Source organism: Papio anubis, chromosome 16 (assembly GCF_008728515.1).
Source record: "Papio anubis isolate 15944 chromosome 16, Panubis1.0, whole genome shotgun sequence".
NCBI classification, from domain to species: Eukaryota; Metazoa; Chordata; class Mammalia; order Primates; family Cercopithecidae; genus Papio; species Papio anubis.
In genome coordinates, this window is record NC_044991.1 from 29,082,727 (window position 1) to 29,109,065 (window position 26,339).

The 26,339-nt window shown below is 54.9% G+C and overlaps 2 protein-coding genes across 6 annotated transcripts in view; one reads left to right on the plus strand and one right to left on the minus strand.

The window, feature by feature from the left end:
• The window catches only part of YPEL1 (yippee like 1), a 38,345-nt gene extending 33,852 nt beyond the window's left edge, over positions 1–4,493 (plus strand). Inside the window, exon 5 of the mRNA XM_009216873.4 lies at positions 821–4,493. Coding sequence (XP_009215137.1) covers positions 821–910 — 90 coding nt within the window. The 3' untranslated portion in view covers positions 911–4,493. The remainder of the gene's footprint in view (positions 1–820) is intronic.
• The window catches only part of PPIL2 (peptidylprolyl isomerase like 2), a 28,736-nt gene continuing 6,524 nt past the window's right edge, over positions 4,128–26,339 (minus strand). Inside the window, exons 5-22 of one of the 5 annotated variants that reach the window (XM_021921400.2) lie at positions 26,269–26,320; positions 22,909–22,960; positions 20,515–20,606; positions 19,379–19,468; positions 18,617–18,692; positions 17,228–17,388; positions 15,260–15,335; positions 14,822–14,928; positions 14,090–14,179; positions 13,716–13,749; positions 12,974–13,091; positions 8,066–8,122; positions 7,282–7,354; positions 7,130–7,192; positions 6,878–7,011; positions 6,452–6,550; positions 5,831–5,928; positions 4,136–5,118 (exon numbers count right to left, since the gene is read on the minus strand). In XM_021921400.2, coding sequence (XP_021777092.1) covers positions 5,847–5,928; positions 6,452–6,550; positions 6,878–7,011; positions 7,130–7,192; positions 7,282–7,354; positions 8,066–8,122; positions 12,974–13,091; positions 13,716–13,749; positions 14,090–14,179; positions 14,822–14,928; positions 15,260–15,335; positions 17,228–17,388; positions 18,617–18,692; positions 19,379–19,468; positions 20,515–20,606; positions 22,909–22,960; positions 26,269–26,320 — 1,456 coding nt within the window. In that variant the 3' untranslated portion in view covers positions 4,136–5,118; positions 5,831–5,846. Of the gene's footprint in view, positions 5,929–6,451; positions 6,555–6,877; positions 7,012–7,129; positions 7,193–7,281; positions 7,355–8,065; positions 8,123–12,973; positions 13,092–13,715; positions 13,750–14,089; positions 14,180–14,821; positions 14,929–15,259; positions 15,336–17,227; positions 17,389–18,616; positions 18,693–19,378; positions 19,469–20,514; positions 20,607–22,908; positions 22,961–26,268; positions 26,321–26,339 lie in introns of all 5 variants that reach the window. The other 4 variants (XM_021921401.2, XM_017945159.3, XM_021921399.2 and 1 more) reach the window with 4 other exon arrangements.

The following is a 26,339-nucleotide window of genomic DNA, read 5'->3' on the forward strand; positions in this document are numbered from 1 at the left end:
TAACTCCTCCCCATGCAGGGCCTTCTCCAGATATCCTGTTTTTTTTGTTGTTGTTGTTTTGTTTTTAGACAGGGTCTTGGTCGATCTCAGCTCATTGCAGCTTCGACCTTCTGGGTTGAAGCGGTCCTCCACCTCACCCTCCCAAGTAGCTGGGACTACAGGCACACCACACCCAGCTAAGTTTTTGTTGCGTAGGCTTGTCTCGAACTCCTGGACTCAAGTCATCCTCCTGCCTTGGCCTCCCAAAGTGCTGGGATTACAGATGTGCACCACTGTGCCAGCCTCCGTCACTCTCCCTGTATTTGCCTTCACTCTAGTTATGCACAGAATTCCTGGAGTGTAGTCTTTTGCATCTCCTCAAGCCTCTTAAATCGCCCCACACGTAGTAAATTTTCAGTAAACAGATCTGCATTCACACTGTCCTACAAGTAATCCCAGCACTTTGGGAGCCTGAGGTGGAAGGATCACTTGAGCCCCGGAGGCCAAGGCTGCAGGGAGCTATGACCACACCACTGCATTCCAGCCTGGGCGACAGAGTGAGACCCTATCTCAAAACAAGCAAATGAAAAACCTTTTAGTGTATGTGCTGCCGAAGCAAGCACATGAAAAACTTTCAACAACAAATGTAAAGTAAACCTGCACTGCCTCAGTGGACTCACCTGGAACAGACCCCTCAGCGCTGGGTGAGTGCACAGCTCAGGGAACATCTGGGTATAGTTAATAGTATAGACTTGGGGGGGGGGGTTTTGCCAAAAGAGTGATGAAATTTAAAAGTGAAACCTTCTGTCCTGAAACCTTCATCTCCCTTTTCTTTTTCAAGGAGCATGCGTTTGAGAGCAGTCAGAAATATAAGGAAGGAAAATTCATCATTGAGCTTGCTCACATGATCAAAGACAATGGCTGGGAGTAAAGTGCGAACTTTCCCTTCTCCTTCGAATGCTGTTTTGTGAAAGAAACTGAATGTAATGGAAACGTAGGAGCAGCCGGTGGCAGCCTTTCTTGCCCTGTGACCTCAAAGGCTAGCTGCGCATAGCTCTTGACACTCTCGGCCATCTCTGTGGGTAAGGTGTCCCCTCAGATCTGTCCTCTTCATGTACATGGTTGTTTCTGAAAATCTTCAGTGAGCTTTTTCTAACTTCTCAAGTTCTAGAGAAAGAATTAACCAACTGATGACTTACCCGCCTAGTTAATACCTTCCTTTCACCTTTGTCTTCAATATAGCTGGGCTCTGCTTTTTGAAGGTTCAGTTGAAAACCAAACTGAGGCTGGGCGCGGTGGCTCACGCCTGTAATCCCAGCACTTTGGGAGGCCGAGGCGGGTGGATCACCTGAGGTCAGGGGTTCCAGACCAGCCTGGCCAACATGGTGAAACCCCGTCTCTACTAAAAGTACAAAAATTAGCCGGGCATGGTGGTGGCTGCCTGTAATCTTAGCTACTCAGGAGGCTGAGGCAGGAGAATCACTTGAACCTGGGAGGCGGAGGTTGCAGTGAGCTAAGATGGCACCATCGCACTCCAGCCTGGGGCACAAGAGCGAGACTTCGTCTCAAAAAAAAAAAAAATTAGCTGGGTATGGTGGCACATGCCTGTAGTCCCAGCTACTCGGGAGGCTGATGCAGGAGAATCACTTGAACCCAGGAGGCGGAGGTTGCAGTGAGCCGAGATCGTGCCACTGCACTCCAGCCTGGTGACAGAGCAGGACTCCGTCTCAAAAAAAAGAACCAAACTAAGTCTCTGAAGACCACAGGGACAGGGTCTCTTTAGATAGCAAGTCTCGCCGTTCCCCTTTTTAGAGAAAAGGTATTGTAGCCCATCCTCCACCCCACTCTTTTTCTTAAAATTCGCAAAACTTCAAATTGGCTATTCCTCTTTCAAATGAACCACTGAAGTACAGCGTTCATTTAAGAATCTTACAGAGGCAGTCAACAGACTTATACACTAAGGGTATTTTTGGTTTTTAGCCTGTTCAGAAACAGAGGCCAGCACTGATGACATTTTAGATACACTCTAAATTGAGAAATGTGTCTCGTGGAACATGTTGTTTATTTAAGCCAGTAGGTTCCTTATCTAGAAAGCAGGTGAGCTGGCCCTTAGAGAAGGCTGTCCCACGGGCCTGCAGAGGTGCCATTACTGAGGCGACAGCCTCACAGGGTCTGGTACCAGGGGTTGTGCCCTCAGCGGTGACAGCAGCTTAGGTGTCAGGCAGTTGCTGAGGAGCTGGTCCATGTCGTTATAGTGTAACACACTGGACCGAGTAAAAGTCGGATTTCATTTTCTACCCTGGATGTACTTGAAGAAAAAGAATTATTTTTGCATATGAAAGAGGCCAGAACCCACAGGAAAAACTTCAAAACTTGACGTTTGCCAGAATGTTGAAAATTTGTTCAGAAAAAGTTAAAGCAACAAGACAGGTTTAGCCTTTGTGCATGAAGGCGCCTGGCCTGCTAGCCGCATTGCCCGTCCCTGCGTGGTGCTGTCCCATGTCACTTGAACTGATAGAGGGGCCTGTGCAATCTCCTAAGGCCTGTGTTTCTGCCACATATTTTATTATAAATTACAATCCACCCATCCACCTGCCCTCCACCAAGAGTGGGCACCCCATAAGGGTTTAGGCCACTTTGCAGAGGATGGAGGTCAAAAACCATTCCCAGATAAGTTTGGTTTTCCACATTTAGTAACTTGTCTCAGGGCACAGAGGGCAGGCAGGAGACTGGGGGAGGCCAAGGGGCAGCAGATAGGAGAGCACTGAGCCTGGATAGTTCTCTGCCTGGCAAGTGACTCTGAAGCTGCCTTCAGACAAGGCTAGTCTAGGGGCAAGAGTGCGAGCTGGCAGTAAGAACGTGGCCACCTGTCCAGCTTCACACCTCCCCTGACTTAAGCCCTTCCTAAACCCAGACCTACGGTCCATGCAGGCACTGGGCTGTGCCCACTCAAGCTCACTGCCCACGTAGAGCATGCCTTTGGGTGCCATCTCTTGGCCCAAGCCTCAGTATGTGGGACATGCCGCTGCCCTGGTGGGCATGGCACTGAGATGCATCAACTCAGCAGGAGTGACAGAGGCAGAAGTTCCTTTAAAGCACATCTTCCACTTAGGAAAGGAAGGAAATTTTTGTACTGTCTTGTAAGCCTCCACATCCAGCTATGGCCCTGCAAGCTGCCTTATGCCTGCGCTAGTCTCCCTCACGGGTTCAGGCTGGCCCAGCACATCCTGACCTCCTGAGCTCACGTGCGGCCATCTAGAGCACAGGGGTGACTGCACGCTGCAGGGCTCTTGCTGCCCTGTCTCAAGCCTGGAGAGGCTCCGCCCACAAGCTGGCACATGAAGTTAGCAACACCTGTGGCTTCAGTCAATTGTCTGAGACTCTGAAGAGGCTGAGACACCTTCCCGACTGGAAGAAGCTGTTCACTGAAAACTTAAACTGACCCTTCCCTTCGAGTCTTCATTCCTCTCCCATGTGGGAACCCAGCCTTGGATGCCCTGGGGACTAGGGGAAACAGTTGGGGGTTTGTGCCGTCCCCAGCCTGCTATGGGTGTGAGGACAGCCAGGTCCTGAGTGACTCAAGATGCTTCACTTACATTGAAGAATCTTCTAAAACTCTTCCGAGTGGTTTTTGTACACACTCAAGTTCTATTCAGAGCTGTTCTGCGTGTTGGGTGAGTTCGCTGCTCCCTCGTTTTGGGCACTTTGGTTTTTGTCTTTACTGACGGCATCGATTGAACATTTTTTACTAGTAGTCTTATGAATTTTCTTATGACTTATTTTGTATTTTTTTTTTTTGTAACTTATACCAACAAAACTTTTATCACTTTTTTGTTGTTGTTGTTGTTGGGCTTCTGCAAAATGCAAGCTCATTTTTAAACCAAATGAATAGACCATGAGCTGGCGACAGGGGAAGTGCTATTCACAAGACCATGTCCACCACCCTCTAAAATTCCTGAACAATATCTGGGACTTCTATTTATTTAAAACAAATCTTCCTTGAGAGCCTTGGGAGGTGATGTCAGGGTTATAAATGGCACAGTGCATTTGCTGTAGGAATGTGGTTTGGCATTGTTTTATACACACACAGTATTTTTATACCTTAATGCTTATTCTTGATGGCATCTGTCAGATATTAGAATCAGAAATAAGAATCTTCCCAAAATCCTTTTATTTACCTGATGCCCTCATCAGGTTATTAAAAATTCAAGTGGTTTTAATAGCTAAAAACCTGCAAATTAAGCTCTAAAACAAACTACAGAAATGTAAACCTTCACTTGCCAAAGGTCCTTGGTGGCCTGTCCCCTGCCCCAGGGGCAGATGGCCCTGAAGCCCTTCCCTCACTGTGCAGGCCACTGGGTGAGGCTGGACAGTCACCCACGGCGGCTTCACTGCAAGGAGCAGGACTGCCAAGCTCAAGCACGGGGCCTTCAACTTCCCCTGTCCTCTGGCCACGCTGCCAGCCCTTGGTCCTTATCTGTGTGAGGTTTACAAATAAAGCTTCTGATGTCAGATGTTTAAGTTGTGCGCTCAGTGGACGAGGCCATGTCCTGATGCAGAAGGCTGAGCCCAGGCTCTCTGTGGCACCCCTGAGAGCAGAGGGCAGTCTTAGGTTCTTCCAGCTCTGGAGCCAAGGGCGGCCTGGTCCCACTTCTCTGCCCCCACCATTGGGGGGATTTGAATGTAGCCAGAAAATACAGTCAGGGCCAGCCAGGGTGGCCACAGGGTCCTCTCCAAACCTGCTTCTCCCTCCCTGGTCAGGCCTCCACCCCCCACCACCCACACCTGTACCCTGGATGCTGGCTCAGAGACCTACGGGTGTGTAGACACCTGTGCAGTCACTGCGTCCTACTGCGCAGGCCCAGCTTGGTGTCTGAGCCTCTTACAAGTGAGTTACTGCCAGGGCTAGACCAGACCTCGCTGAGGACAGTGCCTGGCGGGAGGCATTGAGGGCGTCAAAAGTCACTCCAGGGGCCTGGTCAACAGTCACAGACGGGTGACAGGCTGCAGAGGGATGGGCTGGAGAAGAGGCGGAGCCAGCCGTGGTGCAGTTCTTGTTCTTAGCATGATGAAGGGCCAGAGGCTGGTGTGCAGCAGGGTGATAAGGGGCAGACGTGTCTCTAGCGGTCATCAGGCAGCCTGTGGCAGTGGACAGGGTGAGGCAGGGATGCAGATGAGGGGCCACCCAGCATCCAGGGAGACAAAGGGCTCGGGCCTGCGGCTTCAGCATCAGTGATGAGAAAAGGAAGGGCAGAGGTACAGCCTGGAACGTACTGACAGGTTCAAGATTTGGGGCAACAAAAATGAGACAACCAAGAATAAGGCCTAAGAAGTTAGGGCTTAGTGTGAAGAACTAGAAGTGGGGGGCCTGAGGGCAACAGGGAGCCCGAGAGGCGAAGGAGGGAAGGAGGGTCCATGACATGAGAACACTGACCACTGGCCTGGGCTGAAAACAGAAGAAAAAGCGAGCCAGGGGCACATTTAACAGAAAAATGGGGTCGAGGGAGGGTCTTGACGTTAGGAGATGCTGATGCAGCCGGCCAAAGGCCATCAGTCAGTGACAGGAGGAGCAGAGTCGGAGCCCAATGGCCAGGCCTGAAAGCAGCAAGGCCACCCTCTCAGCAGAAGGGTGGGGAGAGGGACTGCTTGTTCTCCTCACAGCCAGAGACACTGGCCTCAACCAGGTGTGGGTCCCCTCAAGATTCTGATAGGGGCAGAGAGAAGCCACGCAGGCTTGAGATGAAGCCCGTGGCCAGAGCAGGCAAGTGGGGCCCCGAGAGCCCAGGCAGGGTACGGCAGGAAAGTCAATGCTGCAGTCCAGCACCGGCCATCAGAAGCCCCTGAAGCCCACCTGCAGAGGCTCAGGCTCAGTAGGTCTGGGGTCTGAAAACTTGTCCCAGGTGATGGCGTTGGTCAGGGGACCACACTGGTTGTATAAATAGGCTGTCCCTGAGAAGATAACAGAAGAAGGCGTAAGAAAATCAGACTTATACAGCTGGGTGTGGTGGTGCACGCCTGTAGTCCCAGCTACTTGGGAGGCTAAGGCAGGAGGATTGCTTGAGCCCAGGAGGCTGAGGCTGCAGTAAGCCATGATCACACCACTGCACTGGAGCCTGGGCAACAGAGCAAGACCCTGTCTTAAAAAGGAAACCAGAATGTGGAGACACAGTCCTTCCTCACTAACCTGGCCTACTGGAGGCCTGGGGCGCCAGCCTGGGTAAGGCAGACCTTATGCTCTGAGGTCCCAGCAGTGGGCTCTGGCTGGGCCAGGTCCTAGAAACAGGGCCAAGGCCCTTGGCAATAGGTTAAGGGGTGGGGAGGCTGTGGGCTCCCAGGGGCCAGGAAAAGGGATGCAGGCAGCAGGTAAGCCATTTATTGGATGGCAGCAGAGGGCAGGCTAGGAAGACTGGAAATGGAGATGTGGACACAGGCCCCCAGCCCTGCATCCCCACCAAGGTCCACAGTGGCCAACCTGTTGCTACCAGGAGCTGAAGTCCCCAAAACCCCGACTGGGCTTCTTCTTGGACATGGGGACAGTGGCGCTGGTAGAGGGCTCTTCCTCTGCCGCTCGCTTCCTGGGAAGAGAAGAAGCCGCTGGGAGTCCACGCCCTCCCTCGGCCCCTCCTGACTTGTCTGTATCTCCATACGGCCCTCCCGGTATAGGACCAACCCCTCCCACCTGCTGCTCCCACGTCCCCCTGAATTCGATGGCTTCCACCCACAGAGGCCCCGGCCAGGCCTTCAGAGGTAGTCCCTCGGCTGCAGAGGCCACACAGCACAAGCCCATGTCCAGGACCAGTGCCCATGGCTTTCTTGCCCCTCTGGATCTGACCCTCAGACCTCAGTCAGCCCTAGGAAACACCATGGGAAACAGAGAGGCCAACCGCGCGGCACTCACGTAGCTGCTGGGTTGATGTACTTGCCCACGCCCTGGCGGAAGGTCTGGGGGCCCTGGCTCCCTGCCTCGGGCTGGCTGCTCTTCACTTTGGTCTCCGGGGCTGCCTCGAGCTGTGTCTTCCGCTCCTGGGCGATCTGTGGCACAAGAGGGTGGAGGCTGACCAGCAGCACCTCGGGCAGGACAGATGCTAGGCTTGGGGTGGGAAGGTGCGCTGGCCCAGACCCTCCTGGTGGTGGCATCGTGCCCCCTCACCTGGGCATCAGCCTCCTCATAGGGGTCCACGAACACTGTAGTGGCATCGATGCGGATCTCCTCCTAGCAGCAGAGGGGGCTCAGTGCACGGCAGGTCCTCCCCCCGCCTGCCTGGCCCCCAGCCGCCACGCCCCACCTCCCTGGGCACAGACCTTAGGGCGGTCAGTTTTGGGGTCACTCTCCACATTCTCCATGGCTGTCAGTACGTCAAAGCCCCCAACAACCCTGCAGCAGGGAGACAGAGGCGGGTCTGCATGTGCTCAAGGAGGGCACCCTCAGGGCCGGGCCCCAAGGCATGTGGGAAGAGGGGTTGAGAGCCCCGAGGCTGGCCTGGTGGTCCTCGGGCAGCAGCCAGGAAGGCGATGAGAGGGCGTGGCAAGGGCGGGGTCAGCAGACCATGGCCCTGGGCATATCCAGCTGGGTTTTTTTTCTGGTTCTCTTTTGGTTCCCCACCCACAGGAAAAATAGGAGTCACAAATGTGGCTTGTGCTGTCCCCACTGGTTTGGTAACAGAGTTCCACTTGGCCAGAACCACATCACCTGCATCCACCTTGTTTTGTGCTGCTTCCACACAGTTGGGTGGGCGTCAAGAGACCACGCGGCCCACAATGCTGGAAAGACCCCTGGACTAGAGGGTGAAGGGAGCTGGACGTGGCCAGGCTTGTGAGTGGCGCGCCATCAGGTCTGAGACAGGGCAGCGGCCAGGCCACGCAGGGGTGTTTCCTCCTCTCCTGAGCCCGGTGGGTCTGGAGAGCCAGACCTCCCTGGCACAGGGAGCACCCTCCGTCCCAGCTCTGCATAGCCTCAACCCCCAGCAGTGACAGCCAGCACGGCACATGGCTCAGGTCCACAGAGAAGGCAGCGAGGAGGCCTCAGGTGGGGAAGGACCCCACCTAGCCCACTGACCCCCAGGCTTCACACAGCCGCTTCCCTTACCGTCCAAAGATGGTGTGCTTCTTGTCCAGGTAGGCACAGGAGCGAAACGTGATGAAGCTGGGGAGGAGGGTTGGATGGTTAGGGAGAGCATGGCACCTTCTGCATCTGGCCTGCCTGAGAGCACACCAGGAGCTGCCCACCCTCTACAGTCGGCTCTGGGAACCTGCGGCTTCCGCGGACACGTGGGTGCATGGGGCTCCCTGCTGCTGCCCACCAGGGCAGGTCATCAGCCCCCCAAGGCTGCCCAGGGAACCCCGGACCTCCAGCTGTCCCCAGGTCCTCCTGCTGCCCCGGCTGCTGCCCAGTGCCTGTCAGGGAGTCCCTGTGCCCAGAGCCAGCCTGGCCATGCAGGTCTGTGGGAGGTGGCTGGGACAAGGTGACACCCGGAAAACCAGAGCCAGCCCCGTGCCATCAAGGGACCTGTCGAAGGACTGAGGAGAAAGGAGGCAACAAAGCCAGAGCAGAAATCAAGGGATTAAGAAACGTGGGTAACATAAACATGGACAAAGAAAATGCTCAGGTCGTCCAGACACAGTGGCTCACGCCTGTAATCCCAGCACTTTGGCAGGCCGAGGCAGGAAGACCGCTTGAGTCCAGGAGTTGAAGAACAGCTGGGGCAATAGCGTGAACCCTGGAGGCAGAGCTTGCAGTGAGCTGAGATCGCACCACTGCACTCCAGCCTGGGTGACAGAGCGAGTCGCCGTCTTAAAAAAAAAAATTTCCAGGAGGAGCTTGCCTCGGGATGGTTCTTTTACTTTCCTCATATCTGAGTTTAATTCTGCTTCTAGTTTCCTTCACTGTGTTAGAAATCAGCCAGAGAGAACCGCTTGCAGGTCAGAGTTCAGGTCTGCCCCATTGTAGACGTGACATCTGCGGACACTTGTCTGGTGGCCTTGGGGGTGGTCAGACTCGGTGGGCTCAGGAGCATGTCCCTGCGTGGCTGGGGCGGGTGCATGTTCGATGCAGCGGGGGTTAGGTCCTGTGTCTCTCACCAGCAGGGTGTGTGGGCTGTGCCTGCCTGCACCACCCTGGGGTGCTCCGTGCCACCAGTGCTGGGACCCACCCAGTATCTTCCACTGTTTTCCTTTCAGCCTCTCTGGCTCTGCCCTCTGAGGGCTTTTTGAAGGCTCACAGCTGGGGTCTATCGCGTTCTCATTCATCCCAAAAGTCTTTTTTTTTTCCCCTTTGAGACAGAGTCTCGCTGTCACCCAGGTTGCAGTGCAGTGGCGCGATCTTGGCTCACTGCAACGTCTGCCTCCCGGGTTCAAACGATTCTCGTGCCTCAGCCACCCAAGTAGCTGGAATTACAGGTGCCCACCACCACGCCTGGCTAATTTTTATATTTTTAGTAGAGACATGGTTTCACCATGTTGGCCAGGCTGGTCTTAAACTCCTGGCCTCAGGTGATCCGCCCGCCTCGGCCTCCCAAAGTGCTGGGATCGATCCTGACAGTTTTTTCTTTTTTTGAGACGGAGTCTCGCTCTGTCGCCCAGGCCGGAGGGCAGTGCCGCAATCTCGGCTCACTGCAAGCTCTGCCTCCTGGGTTCGCACCATTCTCCTGCCTCAGCCTCCCAAGTAGCTGGGACTACAGGTGCCCACCACGCCCGGCTAATTTTTTGTATTTTTAGTAGAGACGGGGTTTCACCATGTTAGCCAGGATGGCCTTGATCTCCTGACCTCGTGATCCGCCTGCCTCAGCCTCCAAAAGTGCTGGGATTACAGGCGCAATCCACCGCGCCCAGCCTCCTCCTGGAAAATCTTTAATTACAAGAATCATGAAAGGAAAAACAAAGCTGTAACAAATTAAAGTCTAATTATCTTTGAATACAGTAAAACAGGCAAACCTTTGGCAATAGTTGTCCAAGAAAGCACAAAATACTACTAGAAATAAGAAGAGGCCGGGCGCGGTGGCTCAAGCCTGTAATCCCAGAACTTTGGGAGGCTGAGGCAGGAGGATTACCTGGGGTCAGGAGTTTGAGACCAGCCTGGCCAACATGGTGAAACCCTGTCTCTACTAAAAATACAAAAATTAGCTGGGCATGGTGGCGGGCGCCTGTAATCCTAGCTGCTCAGGAGGCTGAGGCAGGAGAATCGCTTGAACCCAGGAGGCGGAGGTTGCGGTGAGCCAAGATCATGCCACTGCACTCCAGCCTGGGGGACCAGAGTGAGACTCCATCTCAAAAAAAAAAAAGAAATAAGGCTGGCCGGACGCGGTGGCTCAAGCTTGTAATCCCAGCACTTTGGGAGGCCAAGACGGGCGGATCACGAGGTCAGGAGATCGAGACCATCCTGGCTAACATGGTGAAACCCCGTCTCTACTAAAAATACAAAAAACTAGCCGGGCTAGGTGGCGGGCGCCTGTAGTCCCAGCTACTCGGAGGCTGAGGCAGGAGAATGGCATAAACCCAGGAGGCGGAGCTTGCAGTGAGCTGAGATCCGGCCACTGCACTCCAGCCTGGGCGACAGAGCGAGACTCCGTCTCAAAAAAAAAAGAAAGAAGAGAAGGCTGAGCGTGGTGGCTCAAGCCTGTAATCTCAGCACTTTGGGAGGCTGAGATGGGTGGATCACCTGAGGTCAGGAGTTGGAGACCAGCCTGGCCAACATGGTGAAACCCTGTCTCTACTAAAAATACAAAAAATTAGCTGGGCATTGTGGTGGGCGTCTGTAATCCCAGGAGAACTGCTTGAACCGGGAGGCGGAGGTTGCAGCGAGCCGAGATCCCACCATTGCACTCCAGCCTGGGCGACAAGAGTGAAACTCCATCTCAAAAAAAAAAAAAGGAAGAGAAGGTGGCAAGTGATCTGTCAGCTGTTTCACAGGCTGGTTAAGCCAAAGAGAAATAAAAAATAATAAAATGATTCCCCATCCTGGCCCCTGCCAAACAAGAACCAACCATGCACCCAACCTACTTGAAAATAACCAACAGTCCTAGGCAATCCTTGGCTAAGAGGAAACTGAAAGGGAAGCTACCAACCGCCAGCAAGCAGTGAAGAGGGAACGTGCACCCTCAAAATGACAGACGCGGCTCCAGAAGCAGACATGGATTAAAGTGAAGAAAGAGGAAAAGCACCATGAAGAAGCAAAGACAGAGAGTGAAAACAATTCCACAGGAAGTGAAAACAGACAAACCCTTCAAAGACCATTAAGGGATCGAGGAACAGAAAGTGTGATTAGGAAGGAGAAAAAAAAAAGAGGTGAGCACAGAGAGGCCAAGAGAACATCAGCTTCATGGGAACAAGTACCCATTAACCCTGAAATGAAAGCCACAAGGAAGTGGCACGAACGGCTGCCAGCTGCCTTTGGCTGGCTGTTCACCACAGCTGACGCCAGTGTGATTTTTTTTTTCCAGACAGGGTTTCACTGCTGCCCAGGATAGAGTGCAGTGGTGCGATCCCAGCTCACTGCAGCTTTGACTTCCCGGGCTCAGAGGATCCCCCACCTCACCCTCCCAAGTAGCTGGGACTACAGGCACACACCACCATGCCCCACTAATTTTTAAAATTTTTTGTAGAGATGGGGTTTTGCCATGTTGCCCAGGCTCATCTCGAATTCCTGGGCTCAGGCAATCCACCTACCTCAGCCTCGCCAAGTGCTGGGATTACAGGTGTGAGCCACCACGCCCGGCCACCCCTGTGATTTTAACCATTCCAGGCCACAAAGCCACAGCCAGCTCTGCTCACAACATGCAGGGGCCACACTTGTCACAGCAAAACCTGCTGGAGCCAGTCCACACAACTGAGACCACGTGTGACAAGACAGTGAGCCGGTGGAAGGCCACAGCAAAGCCACGAGAGGCCAGGGTTCACCCCAGAATGCCACGCAGACACCCATGCACTCTAGCCTTGTAGTGGCCACATCCACAAATCCCAGGAGGACCAGAAAAGCACAGAATCATCGTAACAGATGCTAAGAAAGAAACCTCTAGAAACTCAGCCACCCTCCTAAAAAACAGCCCAACAACAAATGTTCTGAGAAGGCAAAACAGCGATTCCTGTGGAGCAAAGCAAGACGCCCACTTCCTCCTCCCCATCAGGCCCACGGTGACATGACGGTGACAGGACTGATGAGCACACCAGGGTGGCAGAGAGGCGGCCAGCTTTTGATGATAAGCGTGACTATCTAGAAAACCCAAAAGACTCTTAAACCCTTTTTTAATTATAAGAGAATGTGATAAAGTGGCTAGATATAAAATGAACAGGAGTTTTTCTCTCCATGAGCAATGATCCCCAAAAGTTGGAAAAAAAGCCCATTTACAAAAGTATCACAAATTATAAAAAGTCCTTAAGAAGTTGCTTTATCCAGAAAGTCACCGGACCCACGTGAAGAAAATGATTGAAAGACTAAAACATAAAGTCAGGCCACTGTCTGGGGTGGCAGGTGGATGGAAAGGGCACCTCTGTTCTTCCACAATACAGGCATCTGGCCCCCACAGCCCTGCTGGCCCCCCATCCCCTGCCGCCTGCCACCAGCCTGCACACTGCTCCCCACATGCACCAGGGCCACGCATTCCCCAGACCTCCTGTGTCTCTCCAGGCGCCTCTCCCTGTCCAGCCCATGCCCTGCACAATCCCTCCCACACGCTACTCCAGCACGCTGACCTCCCCCAGCACTGCCTGGCCACAGGCACCCACACGAACGCCTGGTCCCTATCAAAAGGCCCTTCTAGACCTCCAGTAATTCATGACTTCTGGTCTCTCGAGGACAAACCGGGCGCGGGCAGCTCTCCCTGCTGACTCACTCTGGGGGCCCCCCTTTTGAACACAGGTGCACATGCTTGGCCTAGGTGTGCCGTACACTGTCTGGGTTTGATTCCGAACCAGCACGCCCTTCAGGGAGGGCCAAGAGGGAGAACCTGCAGGGAGTGCTGGCTCACCTCCCAGGCCACCCCAGCCAGCCCGGCTGACTCACAATTGAGATTTGTTGCTGTTGGGCCCTGAGTTGGCCATGCTGAGGATGCCGCGGCCCGTGTGAGAGAGGTTGGGCCGGAACTCATCTTTGAAGGGCTTCCCCCAGTACGACTCCCCGCCTGGAAGAGAAAGGCCCACAGAAGCAGGAAAGCTTGGGCCCCAGCCGAGGCAGAACCAGAAACCTCAGAGTCCCGAGGGGCATCAGGGCCTTGCTGAGCCCAGCCTGGGGAAGGGGCATTTGATAGGGTGGCCCCCGGCCCCACGTCACCAACTCCTGGGTCCTTTGGAGCCCCCACGCCTCCACACAGGCAGGCTACTGCCCACTCACCCCAGCCCTGCCTGGGGCCTGCCCCAGGACAGGGATTAAAGAGTCAAGACCGCCATCATTATCACTCAAGCTATGGGAATACCGAGTGGCAGGGCCTGGACCCAAGCAGCTGTCAGGCTGACGGGCTTGGAGAGGCTGCAGGAGGGAGGGCTGGCCGTGGTCTGAGGCGGACCCCAGGGGCCCAGGGAAGAGACCACACACTCCTGCCTCCTCTACCATGCAGGCCTCACAGCCACCTGGAAATGAGAAAACTGAGGGCCAGGCCTGAGCGGGCACAGCACTGATGGCTGCCAGTCGTTCCACCCTGGTCTAACAGATTCCACATCTGAGCTCTGCACAGCCCCTGCCCAGCTACTCCCTCATGCCCCAAGGAGCAGCCAAGGTGCCCAGAGAGGGGCCCAGTACCAGTACCTACCCATGCCTGTGCCTGTGGGGTCACCCCCTTGGATCTGTGAAAACAAAAGCCAGTGAGCAAGTCACACTCTGAGAGCCGAGGCCCACTGCCTGCCTGACTGAAGGAGACCCCTCCTGCTAGATGGCTCCATACGGGGGCTGGGCTCTTGGTGATGATGAGGGGCCCTCCCAGCCACCTCCCTGTGTGAACCCAGTGCTGGATGGGCTGGGGCCTCAAGGGTCAGCCTATGGGTTCCCCAACAGAAGATCACCGACTGGACTCATCCTGGCCACCGTGGCATGGGCCAGGGCCCTGGAACGGGGTAGGGACAAGCCCACCCAGCCCCCGATGTCCCACCAAGCTCATCTGTGTAGCCAGTGACTCGCATCACTCACCACAAAGTTCCGGATGGATCTGTGGAAGATGGTGCCATTGTAATAATGCTTCTTGCAAAGCCTGATGAAGTTTTCGCAGGTTTTTGGAGTCTGCAACATAGCCCCGATACTTGTATCAGGCAGAGAGCTGCCAAAGGCAGCTCACCACAGCCACAGGAGGCCTTTTTTTATTTTTTTTGAGATGCAGTCTTGCTGTCGCCCAGGCTAGAGTGCCGTGGCACGATCTCGGCTCACTACAACCTCCGCCTCCTAGGTTCAAGACATTCTCCTGCCTCAGCCTCCCAAGTAGCCAGGACTACAGGCGTGCACCACCACACCTGGCTAATTTTTGTAGTTTTAGTAGAGACGGGGTTTCCCCATGTTGGCCAGGCTGGTCTTTAATACGTAGCCGAGTCAGCTGCCCGTCCACACTGGGCAAGGATAGACCCACAACAGCAACCAACAGGCCCCGTGCAGCCGCATGGCCCAGAGCAGAGCGCATGGGAGAAGTGTGGGCAGAGCAGCAGGTGCGGCCTGGCCCCTTCTCTGAAACACTGGCACCTGTGTGCAGGTCATGCTGCCAACACGGTCCCCTAGGAAGGACACAGGGCACTGCTGCGGGTCCCGCCTAGTGACAGGCTGAATTTCCTACAACAAGCACATACCAGTGACAGCCCTATAGTTAAGACATAGCTGTCAAATGACCCCAGAAATGACCTTGGGACATGGGGAGGGGCCGGCCTTCACACCCACCAGGTCGCAGTGCAGCTCCAGGTTGAGGTCGCCCTTGTTGGTGTGCAGTCGCACGTAGCCCTTCTTCTTCACAAACTGGTAGCGGAGCACATCCTCGTCGATGGCAGCTACAAGCAGAGGTCCCAGCTCGGCCCCTGCCCTTACCCTGGGGCAGCCCCACTGTGCCAGGCAGCACCGGCCTCAGACACACAGGCGGGGACTAGGCTCCAGCTCTGGGGAGAGCAGGGGAGCCGGAGGCTGAAGGTCTGCTCAGGCCATGCACCAGCCTCATGGGGCTGGCAGGGGTTCAGCAGCTAATAGGGGGAGGACTAGGGGCTCAGGTGACAGTGGGAGCCCCTGACAGGCCAAGAAAGTAGGAGTTGGGGAGCACACCCACCCCCGGCCCCCCGGCCACTTTCAGGTCACATGGCAGGTGGCTACAGAGGCAAAGGTGGCTACCTGCTTCATGTGTGGTCTCCGGGACCATCGCAGTGGAGGTGAAGGAAGCGCTGACCTTCCCTGTGGAATAGTGGGCCTGCCAAGGAAACCAGGATGGCACCTCAGCAGTGCCATGGGAGGCAGGTGGGCAGGGACTTGTCACTTGCCTAGAAACCAACCACATACCACCCCTGCCCCCCAGGCCCTGCTTGGTGCCTCTCCTCCAGGAGGGCCTCCCGACCAGCAGGAGGAAGAAGCCAAGGCCAGGCCGAGCCAGGGGCCCCTGGCCTCAACTGGGTCCCGACTCTTACGATATCAGCTGAAACCCTGGAGATAAAATACCACACAGGTCTGGCCACCTCAGGGTTAGGAGTATATGGCTGACTTCCCATTTATTTTTATTTTAATTTTTTTTATCAGACAAGGTCTTGATCTATACCCAGGCTGGAGTGCAGTGGTGCAATCCTGGTGCACTGTAGCCTCCAACTCCTGGGCTCAAGTGACCCCCCGACCTCAGCCTCCTGAGCAGCTGGGACAACGAAGCCTACCTCCACACTGGCTGATTTTTGTAGAGATAAGGTCTCACTATGTTGTCCAACCTAGTCTTTTTTTTTTTTTTTTTTTTTTTTTTTTTTTTTTTTTTTTTTTTGGTGAGGTCACCGGCTCTGTCACCCAGGCTGGAGTGCGTGCTTGGGATCTCAGCTCACTGCAAGCTCCACCTCCCGGGTTCCATGCATTCTCCTGCCTGTTTCCCGAGTAGCTGGGACTACAGGCCACCATGCCCGGCTAGTTTTTGTATTTTTTAGTAGAGGCGAGGGTTTCACGTGTTAGCCAGGATGGTCTTGATCTCCTGACCTGGAAGTGATCCATGCATCTGGGCTCCCAAAGTCTGCTGGGATTGGGCGTGAGCCACCGCGCCTGGCCCCAACCTAGTCTTGAACTCCTGGCCTCAGGCAATCCTCCTGCCTCCGCCTCCCAAAATGCTGGGATTACAGGTGTGAGCCACCACGCCTGGCCTCATTTCTTTTTTTTAAAGTTTCAAATTTTCTACACTAAACACATTACATATTTAATCAGGGGTCGGGGGAAAGCCCCAATAAATGTTATTTTTTATCATAGAGGAAGAAAAGGGGTTTCTCCCATCAGAAGAAAATACAAGCCAGGCACAGTGGCTCACACCTGTTAATCCAGCACTTTCAGAGGCCACGGCAGGAGGATCTCACTTGAAGCCAGGAATTCAAGACCAGCTTAGACAACACAGCAAGATCCTGTCTCAAAAAAAAAAAAAAAAGTATACCAAAGTGCTAAGGGCAGCGTGTCAGCATGTCAGAGGGGTGACCATGGACAACAAACTTGCTTTTTAAATTTTTCCAGAATTTGAATAATTCTTTAAGGAGAACTTCAGCGATACCTGCCCATGTCTCTGCACTCCCCCTAGCTCCAGATCCCCACATTCTGCCTGAACAGGAGGAAGAAGCAAACACAGCAGCCCCAGACGGGCAGCTCTGTGCGGTCCCAGGCACGCCATCCACCTCAGCACCGCAGCAGACTCTGAAACGCCCCAACTCTCCCTGGCATGGCTTTGGGCCCCAGTGCACATCGGGCCCTGCCCTCCCAGCCACCACAGAACCACACGTGCCCACTCCATGTGCCTGCCCTGGCCACTGAGCTCAGGCTGGGACCACAGCACAAGGCAGACCTTCTGCGGAGGGGTCTCCTCCCCTGCGTGCCCCCACACACCCCTTGGTTCTTCAACGACCAGTGTGGACGTCAGCCCCTCCCCTTCCGCCTTCTCAGATTCTGTCTACCTCAGGGCAGCCCCAGGGCTGTGTGCTCAGAGCAATCAGGGACACCACAGCTCTGGGGGATCCTGGCTGCCTCCCTGCCGTGTAACCCCAGACCCCCATGAACCCCTTTCCCAGGACCACTCCAAGAGGCCATGAGATAGGCAGGGAGACGGGGCTCGGCGGAGTGCCCTCCACCACTCACAGCGTTCAGCTTGTCCACTTTCTTCTTCTCTGGGGCCTTCATGGTGGCTGCCAGAACCTCATCCCCTTTGAACTCCTTGTAGAGCTCCTGCAGGGTCTCTCGGGTCTCGGCATTTGTATTTTTCAGATAGTAAGACGGGTCCTGTTTGGCCTTCTCTTCATCTACAAAACAGTAGCATGGCCCTGAGCAGCCGAGCCCCCAGTATCCTCCCCACACACACGTGCTGGGGAAATAGATCTAGAATAGGCCAGGGCTGTCCAGCCATGGCATGGGCCCCGTGCCACTGCCAGCCACAGAATGCCACAGTGCCCAGCTACAGGCCTGAAGCTCTCCCCAGGCAGTTCACAAGGGTCTCAGGATGGACTTCATGTTGTAGTTTCCTGCATATTCTAATCTTTTTACTGTATACACTTTGCTTTTTTTTTTTTTTTTTTTTTTTTTTTTTTGAGACAGGGTCTAGCTCTGTCACCCCAGCTGGAAAGCAGTTGCAAGATCTCAGCTCACTGTAGCCTCCACCTCCTGGGCTCAATCGATTCTCCTGCCTAAACCCCCCGAGTAGCTGGGGCTACAGGCACGCGCCAATCACACCCAGCTAATTTTTCTATTTTTTGTGGAGACAGGGTGTCCCCATGTTGCCCAGGCTGGTCTTGAACTCTTCAGCTCAAGCAATCCACCTGCCTTAGCCTCCCAAAGTGCTGGGATTACAGGTGTAAGCCACTGCGCCCAGCCCCTTTGCTTCCGTAATTTTAAAGGTTTTTACTTAATAGAAGTGTGTGGGGGTCTTTTCGGATGTGAAATCCCCCATTCTTGCCAACTCAGGAGGGCGCTTGCTGCCTACTGGTCCTTGGACAGCAGTCCACTCTGTGGAGAGGGACGGGCATCCCCGTGCAGAGAGCACAGACACGGCCCAGCCCCAACCCTGGCCTCAGGCTCTCCTGACTCAAATCTCCCCTAGTCATGTGCTCAGCCTCCCTAAAACCCAGTTTATACAACGCTCACGAAGTGCCCAGGCCACTGCTCTGCAGCACGAGGCTGAGTGGCCTCTGAGCATGAGTCCTGCTGGCTCCTCCAAGGCTGCAGGACAGCCACCAGCGGCCAGGAAAACAGGAGGACCCCGTCACCCCACCACCTGCCCAGTGACAGCACCGGCCAGTCTGCAGGGAGCAGGGGAACCTGAGCAGGTGTCCTGGCAGGGCAGCAAGTCCATCCCGCCCGTTGTTTCTGAGGCTGCAGCTGGCTCGGATTCTCTGAACACTGGTTCAGAAAATGCAGGGCCTGTCTAGGCTGGGACCCTCTGACCTCCAGGAAAGGGAGGATTTTACCCAGGGAGCACTGTCCCAATTTCACCCAAATGCCCCCTCGCCTAGCCCAGCCCCTAGTTGTACATACCTGGGTCTATTATTTTCATGTTATTCTTCACATGATAGAAGTTAGAAACATTGAACTTGTCCAAATTGGTGGGGTCCTGTGGCAAAAAGAGAATGCCCAGCAGAGTGAACCCAGCCTGCGGCCAAATGGCAGCCACATGCAGCAAAGGTCGGCCAGCTGTCAGAGGTGGGGAAGAGGCCAGGCCTACACTGAGGTGGGGGGAGTCAAGCAGGGCATGGCAGAGGAGGTGGTCTGCCCTAGGCAGGGCAGCAAGCAGGGGCAGGGACGGGGACACGGCCTCGCTAGCTGCTGGCCGAGCTGCGACCTTCCTCCAGGCACATGGTTAACAAGCATTCATCGCTGTTAGGGAGCTCTCGGACAGGAACGTGGGCAGCCACGGGCCAACCTCTGGTTAGAATGGGACAAGCCACAGAGGTGACTGACTCAGCAGGCCAAGCTCCAGCCAGCACCTGCTTTTCTAAGTCAGTGTTTTTCGTTAATTCACTTGGAGTTCTCTGACACCTGCAGGGAGCCCTGTGCCAGACCCCGAGGCCCAGAGCTCACACCAGCTCCCGCCGTCGAGGCGCTGAAGCAGAGCCAGGCCTGCAGAGTGGCCATTCAGATGCCTTAGGAGGCTCTGAGGACAGATATGAGGGACCCTGACATGGGGGTGGGGGATCGGGGAGGAGATGTAAGAGCTAGACTGAGGCGGCGGCCCCGTAGAGGCCTGGGCTGGCTGCAGGGGCTGAAGGCAGCTGGAGCAGGCGGGCAGGCGACACTCACCTGGAGGGTGATAATGTCCTGCCGGGAGAAGGGCTCATCGGTCAGCAGGTCCCGGAAGTTCTTGGCCTTGATATTTAGCTGTTCCACTGCCTATAGCCAGGAGGAAGTGGTTTTACAATGCCTGCCCCAAGCCTTGGCACAGGGGACTGCAAGCAGGGAGGCCTGGAGCTGGCCCCGACCATGGCACGATTTGAGAGGCATGAGGAATGAGAGAGACAGCAGTGTACACCCCACTGGCTGAAAACAAAAGCTCCCACAAAGGTAGAGCTGGCTGGGCCTCAGACGATGAGCCAGTTCAGCCTCGCAGCAACCTTCCTGCAGGAAGCTCCTGTCTGCACACTGATCAGCAAAAAGGCTCAGCGAGCCACCCACCCACTCACTATAGCCTTCACCGAGCTCCTCCTGTGCACAGGCGCAGCGCCAGGCCCCCATGGGCAGGGGCTGTGCACATGAGATGCCTGCACTCCTGGGGTACGATCTAGCAGAGTCCTCGCTCCACTGACGAGGACTGACCATGCCAGTTTGTGCAGGCTTCTGGCAAGAAGTGGCCCCCAAGGCCCCTGGAGCAGCGCTGGCCACCTACACCCCACAAACGTCCAGGTGCAGGATTGAAAACGGCACAAAGGTCGGCTTTCCTGCCATGTGGGGCCTGCCCCACCTCGCCCCTGAGAGGAGGACCCATGTGTGAACATGGCTGCCTCCTCTCTCCCTACACCCACTCCCAGCCAGAACTCCTCCAGGAGACAGCTCCCTCCCGGGGACAAGTGGCTCCATGCAGAGCCAGGGCCAGCACTCCCCTCTCAACCCTAAAGGCCTGTCCTCAAAACACGGGTGCCTTCCCAGCACGTGAGCTTTGCTGAAGACGCAGGAGGATCCCCTGGGGTTTAAGGGTCCCTGCTGGGCAGCCAGGACTGCCTGGATTCCGAAGGATGCACCTCCCCCAACCCTTTTTTTGACCTGCCTGAAAATGGGGAGGCTGCACTGCCAGAGCTTTGGCAGATGACCATGCCTGTGGCTGTGACTAAACCCCACAAGGACAGGCCGTGCCCATAGCACACAGCCCAGCCAGTGTATCCTGGGAACACACAGCAGAGATCTCCCCACCGCTGTCTCCAGGCCCCGGAGCGAGGACACACCTCATAGGCGTAGACGTTGCCGGTCGTCCTCACAGCCACGATGTGGGTGTTGTTGGTGAACACGGTAAACAGCACCGGGCAGTGGTACTTCCCTAGAGAGAAGGCACACACAGGAAGGTCAGTCACCTCTGCGGACTGTGAACATCCCAATGAGGACTGCGGGGGGCCAGGGCAGGGCAGAACTCAGCCAAAGTCAGCAATGGGAGGCGGTGGAACCCCATGTCAGCGGCCAGAACAGGGAACCGTGGGGACAGCAGCTCACCCCCTCAAACCCCTCCATACCATTAGGAAACTCCTATTCATCCTGCAAGACCCAACCCCTGCATCTTCCTCAGATCCTCCAGCCCACCCCTGGGTGAGCACCATGCTAGCCTCCTCCTCCTACTGAAGTTGGCCCTCAGCAGGAAACAACCCATGCTCCAGCCCTGACAGCTCTACCTCTCACCGACGTCCCCCGCCGGCCCCCGGACAGCTCTTCCTTCACAACTGCCCATCCCCTTGCCCGCTTACTATCTTTTTTTTTGTTTTGCTCTGTTTCTTTTTTTTTTTTTTTTTTTGAGACGGAGTGGTGTGATTAGCCACCACACCCAGCTAATTTTTCTGTATTTTTACTAGAGATGGGGTTTCACCGTGTTAGCCAGGATGGTCTCGATCTCCTGACCTCATGATCCACCCGCCTCAGTCTCCCAAAGTGCTGGGATTACAGGCGTGAGCCACTGTGCCCAGCCTTGTTTTGCTCTGTTTTGAGATGGAGTCTTGCTCTGTCACCCAGGCTGGAATGCAGTGGCTCGATCGTGGCTCACTGCAACCTCTGCCTCCTGGGTTCAAGCGATTCTCTTGCCTCAGCCTCCCGAGTAGCTGGGACTATAGGCGCACATGCGTCACCATGTACAGCTAATTTTTGTATTTTTAGTAGAGACAGGGTTTCACCATGTTGGCCAGACTGGTCTCGAACTCCTGACCTCAACCTCTCAAAAAGTGCTGGCATTACAGGCATGAGCCACTGTACCTGGCCTTGGTTACTGTCTCTCTGCCTGTGAGTCCCCACCCAGTGGCCAGGGGCCCTGTCAAAGAAGTGCCCACTTCTGGGGAAAAAAAGTGTGGTGGGGGGCTCAGAGACATCAACCACATGTATTTGTGGGGACTTTTTCTTAAACGAAATCCTGATTTGAGGCCAAGTTAGGGCCTCAAATCAGTCAGAGTCTCAAGTTAGAGGTGGCTCACACCTTTAGTCCCAGTGCTTTGGGAGGCCGAGGTGGGAGAACTGCTTGAGGTCAGGAGTTTGAGACCAGCCTGGGCGACAGGCTGAGACCCTGTCTTTTTTTTTTTCTTTTTTTGAGACAGCGTCTAGCTCTATCACCCAGGCTGGAGTGCAGTGGCGCAATCACAGCTCACTACAGTCTCAACCTCCCAAGCTCCAATAATCCTCCCACCTCAGCCTCCCAAGTAGTGGGGACTGCAGGTGCGCTCAACCACACTGGCTAATTTTTAGGTTTCATTTTGTAGAGACAAGGTTTCCTTATGTTGCCCAGGCTGGCCAGGATGGTCTTGATCTCTTGACCTCGTGATCCACCCACTTCGGCCTCCCAAACCGCTGGGATTACAGGCGTGAGCCACCGTGCCTGGCCCTATGACACTTTTGGCAGAATTAAAAGCAGGTGTCCAGGCCGGGTGCGGTGGCTCACGCCTGTAATCCCAGCACTTTGGGAGGCCAAGGCAGGTAGATCATGAGGTCAGGCAATCAAGACCATCCTAGCTAACACAATGAAACCCCATCTCTACTAAAAATACAAAAAATTAGCTGGGTGTGGTGGCGGGTGCCTATAATCCCAGCTACTTGGGAGGCTGAGGCAGGAGAATGGCGTGAACTGGGAGGTGGAGCTTGCAGTGAGCTGAGATGGCGCCACTGCACTCCAGCCTGGGCGACAGAGCGAGACTCCGTCTCTAAATAAATAAATAAGGCCGGGCGCGGTGGCTCAAGCCTGTAATCCCAGCACTTTGGGAGGCCGAGATGGGCGGATCACGAGGTCAGGAGATCGAGACCATCCTGGCTAACACGGTGAAACCCCGTCTCTACTAAGAAATACAAAAAATAGCCGGGCGAGGTGGCAGCGCCTGTAGTCCCAGCTACTCGGGAGGCTGAGGCCGGAGAATGGCGTGAACCCGGGAGGCGGAGCTTGCAGTGAGCTGAGATCCGGCCACTGCACTCCAGCCTGGGCGACAGCGCGAGACTCCGTCTCTAAATAAATAAATAAATAAAAGATAAATAAATAAATAAAAGCAGGTGTCCAGCTTGGTCAGAAAGCAATGACTGATTCTGTATGAAACCTGGTGAGAGCTGGGACCTTGGGTCAGGAGGCCAAGCCCAGAGGTGGCTGTGATAGTTTCACTCACCCTCACTGTTCTTGGCAAAGTTCAGCTTGATCAGGGACCTCCCGTCCAGCTTCTGGAAGAAGCACAGTTAACAATTAATGATAATGAATAAGTAACTGATGCACAGAGATGCTGGGGTCAGACAAAGATGGGCTGGAAAAGTCTCTGACTAGCCAATCCTGTGCAGCTCTGGACAAAAGGGAAGGCCTCGGCCGGGCGCGATGGCTCACGCCTGTAATTCCAGCACTTTGGGAGGCAGAGGCGGGTGGATCACAAGGTCAGGAGATCGAGACCATCCTGGCTAACACAGTGAAACCCCATCTCTACTAAAATACAAAAAAAAAAAAAAAAAATTAGCCAGTTGTGGTGACAGGCGCCTGTAGTCCCAGCTACTCGGGAGGCTGAGGCAGGAGAATGGCGTAAACCCAGGAGGTGGAGCTCGCAGTGAGCTGAGATCGCAGCACTGCAAGACCCTGCAAGGACCTCACAGGGGCTGTAGGATGCTGTCGGGCAGTTGTGTTTATGTGGCATCCCCACCATGCTCTGAGAAGAGCCGTCACAGGTGACCCCGAGCAGAGGACCAGGCCACAGGGTGGTGTGTGTTATACTTCTGCAGGGTTTGGACATCTTTACGGTGAGCACCGATTACTTCTAAAATTAAAAAGTGAACACATGGCCGGGCGCGGTGGCTCAAGCCTGTAATCCCAGCACTTTGGGAGGCCAAGACGGGTGGATCACGAGGTCAGGAGATCGAGATCATCCTGGCTAACAAGGTGAAACCCCATCTCTACTAAAAATACAAAAAACTAGCCGGGCGCAGTGGCGGGCGCCTGTAGTCCCAGCTACTCAGGAGACTGAGGCAGGAGAATGGCGTAAACCCGGAGGCCCGAGGCTTGCGGTGAGCTGAGATCAGAGCCTGCCTCCAACCTGAAGCTGACAGGGGTGAACTCTGTCTCAAAAAAAAAAAAAAAAAAAAAAAAAAAAAAAAAAAAAGTGAACATATTTCTTCAGCTAGAGTGGGGGGGACACACGGTTCCACCTTATTATTCTGTTATATGAATTTTTTTTTTTTTTTGAGACGGAGTCTCTGTCATCAAGCTGGAGCACAATCTCAGCTCACTGCAACCTCCGACTCCCTGGTTCAAGTGATTCTCCTGCCTCAGCCTCCCGAGTAGCTAGGACTACAGGCACACGCCACCACACCAGGCCTCATGATCTGCCTGCCTTGGCCTCCCAAAGTGCTCTGTCATATGAATATTTAAGAAAAACAAAACACTGAAAGTGGGGAGAAAGTAAGAAATACACCCTAATGCTAAGAATGGTTGTGCTGGGAAGGTGGGACTCTCTATTTTTCTGTTTCTGGATGTTTTTTCTTTTTTCTTATTTCCCCCATCCCAGGTGGCGGGTAATGTTCTCGGTTTCCGTGGTGTGTCTGCAGTGCAGCTCTTCCACAGGAAACTCTCCCATAAAACAAAGTCTGGACAACCAGAGGCAGGAACTGCTGGGGGCAGGGCTGTGGGGAGACCCTGGAAGGGAGGCAGAGCTATGTGCCGCTGGGGAGCACCTCACTCAGGGTCACAACCCAGCAGCTGATGCCACCTGGTGTGGGCTGGGACCAGCTATGCCCACCCAGGCGCAGGGGAGATGTAGGGGGAGGCTCCTGGGGCTGGGCTGTAAGCTAGCAGCAGGTCCTTGTGCTGCCCTCCCCGCCCTCCGTGGGCCCTGCCTGCTGCTGGCCAGCCCAACTGACCACATCTGCTCCTCCAACCACCTTTGTTCCTTCCTTTGTCATTCAACTACCCCCACCTCCCCACATCACTACAGGTGTGGAGGAGACCACCGGTGGGCCAGCAGGGTCCCTATTCAGACACAAGACCTGAGCAGAGAGATTCTCTAACACAACAGGCTCCTCCTGAGGCTCCAAAAGTCACATGGGCCAGCCAGCCCTTGGCCCAGGAACTCTCTTCGGAGGTTTGGCTAGCAAGGCTCTGCTGACACCCATAGGTCTGGCCAAGCAAGCCCACAGCAAGGTCCCTTCCAGAACAGGCCAAGGGAGAGGTGCAGGTACAGGATAAAGATGTGTGTGGTGCTCCTGCAGACTCACCCCAACAAAGAACAAAGAACAGCTTGCAACAAAGAAATGGCGGCACCTCCCTGATGTAAGCCCTAACAGTGTGGCTAACTGCCAGATCAGACTTTGTGGGTGCAGGGGCCAGCACAATCGACAAGTTTGGGAACCCCAAAGAGTACCTATGAAGCAAAACACCCGAAGTAGCAAAATGCACCCCAGCTGCAACCAAATGACAACATCCACTGGGACAGCAGAGGCCACGAGGGCAGCCACGGACAGGAAAACCCCACCTACCCCCACCTCGCCACCAGGCTGCTCCCTGAGGCAGACACCCAGCCACATAGGGCATAGGCAGGCAGCAGGGACCCCTGCTGAGAAGAGCAACAGAAGATGACTTCCCAGGCTGGGGCACAGACCTTGGGGGAAGACCCTGGGATCCAACGTGGCTCCCAGCAGCAGACATCACAGAAACACAGTCTTTAAGTGACACAGACCAAGGAAGAAGAGTGCCCTCCCTAAGGAGGCAAGGCCACAAGCCCCCTACCCAAGCATCTGAAACAGAAAAGCCACAGGCTTTAGCGGCTGGTCCAAGAACACTCAAAACCAGCCCCCTGGCCAAGTTCCCCTTGTATTCGAGAGCAGGGAAGCCTTGGAGGAGCACCAACTCCATCTAGAAAGAGTCCCCAGAACCCTGCAGCCCGCAGAACATCACAAGGGCCGGAAGAGCTGAGACAACACAGATGGGCTGCCAGCTTCTCCTGCTGGCCTGGTAGGAAGGGTCATATTGTCCAGGGAGCTCCCTTCCAGTGGCTCCAGCACAGGGAGCCCCCTTGAGTCCTGACCCTCCTTCTCGCTTGCAGTTTGAGCTCTTGCCCCAGGCCACAGGAAAGAAGTGGAGGAATACATGCAAGTGTCCAACAGGAAGGGAACGGTCACTGGTAAAACACACTAGATCTCCCTCGGAACTAGGCTGCATGATGTCCCCCCGAAACTGATGCTCACTGGGAACCTGTGAATGTGGCCTGCCTTGGATATAATCAAGGGTTCATATAAGGTCTTTGCAGATAGAATCAAGTTCAGATGAGGTCATACTGGATCACAGATATGGCCCGAGAAAAGACATGCACAGGCAGGAAGCGTCTCCAGAAAGGAATGGGTGTGGGCAGAGGAGGGGAAGACTGTCCCTCCTCACTGGGTCCCATGAACGGTTCTCTCCCATGTTCCCGTGTTCATGAAAACCACCAGAACAAAAGCAGAGGTGAGAGGACAGCGCTCACCAGCATCACTGAAACTCCTGCACAGCCACCTACCTCTCCATTGCTGGGGTTGGTCCCGTACTTCTTAAGCCACGGAACAATGTTCCTGAAGGGAAGAGAGAACA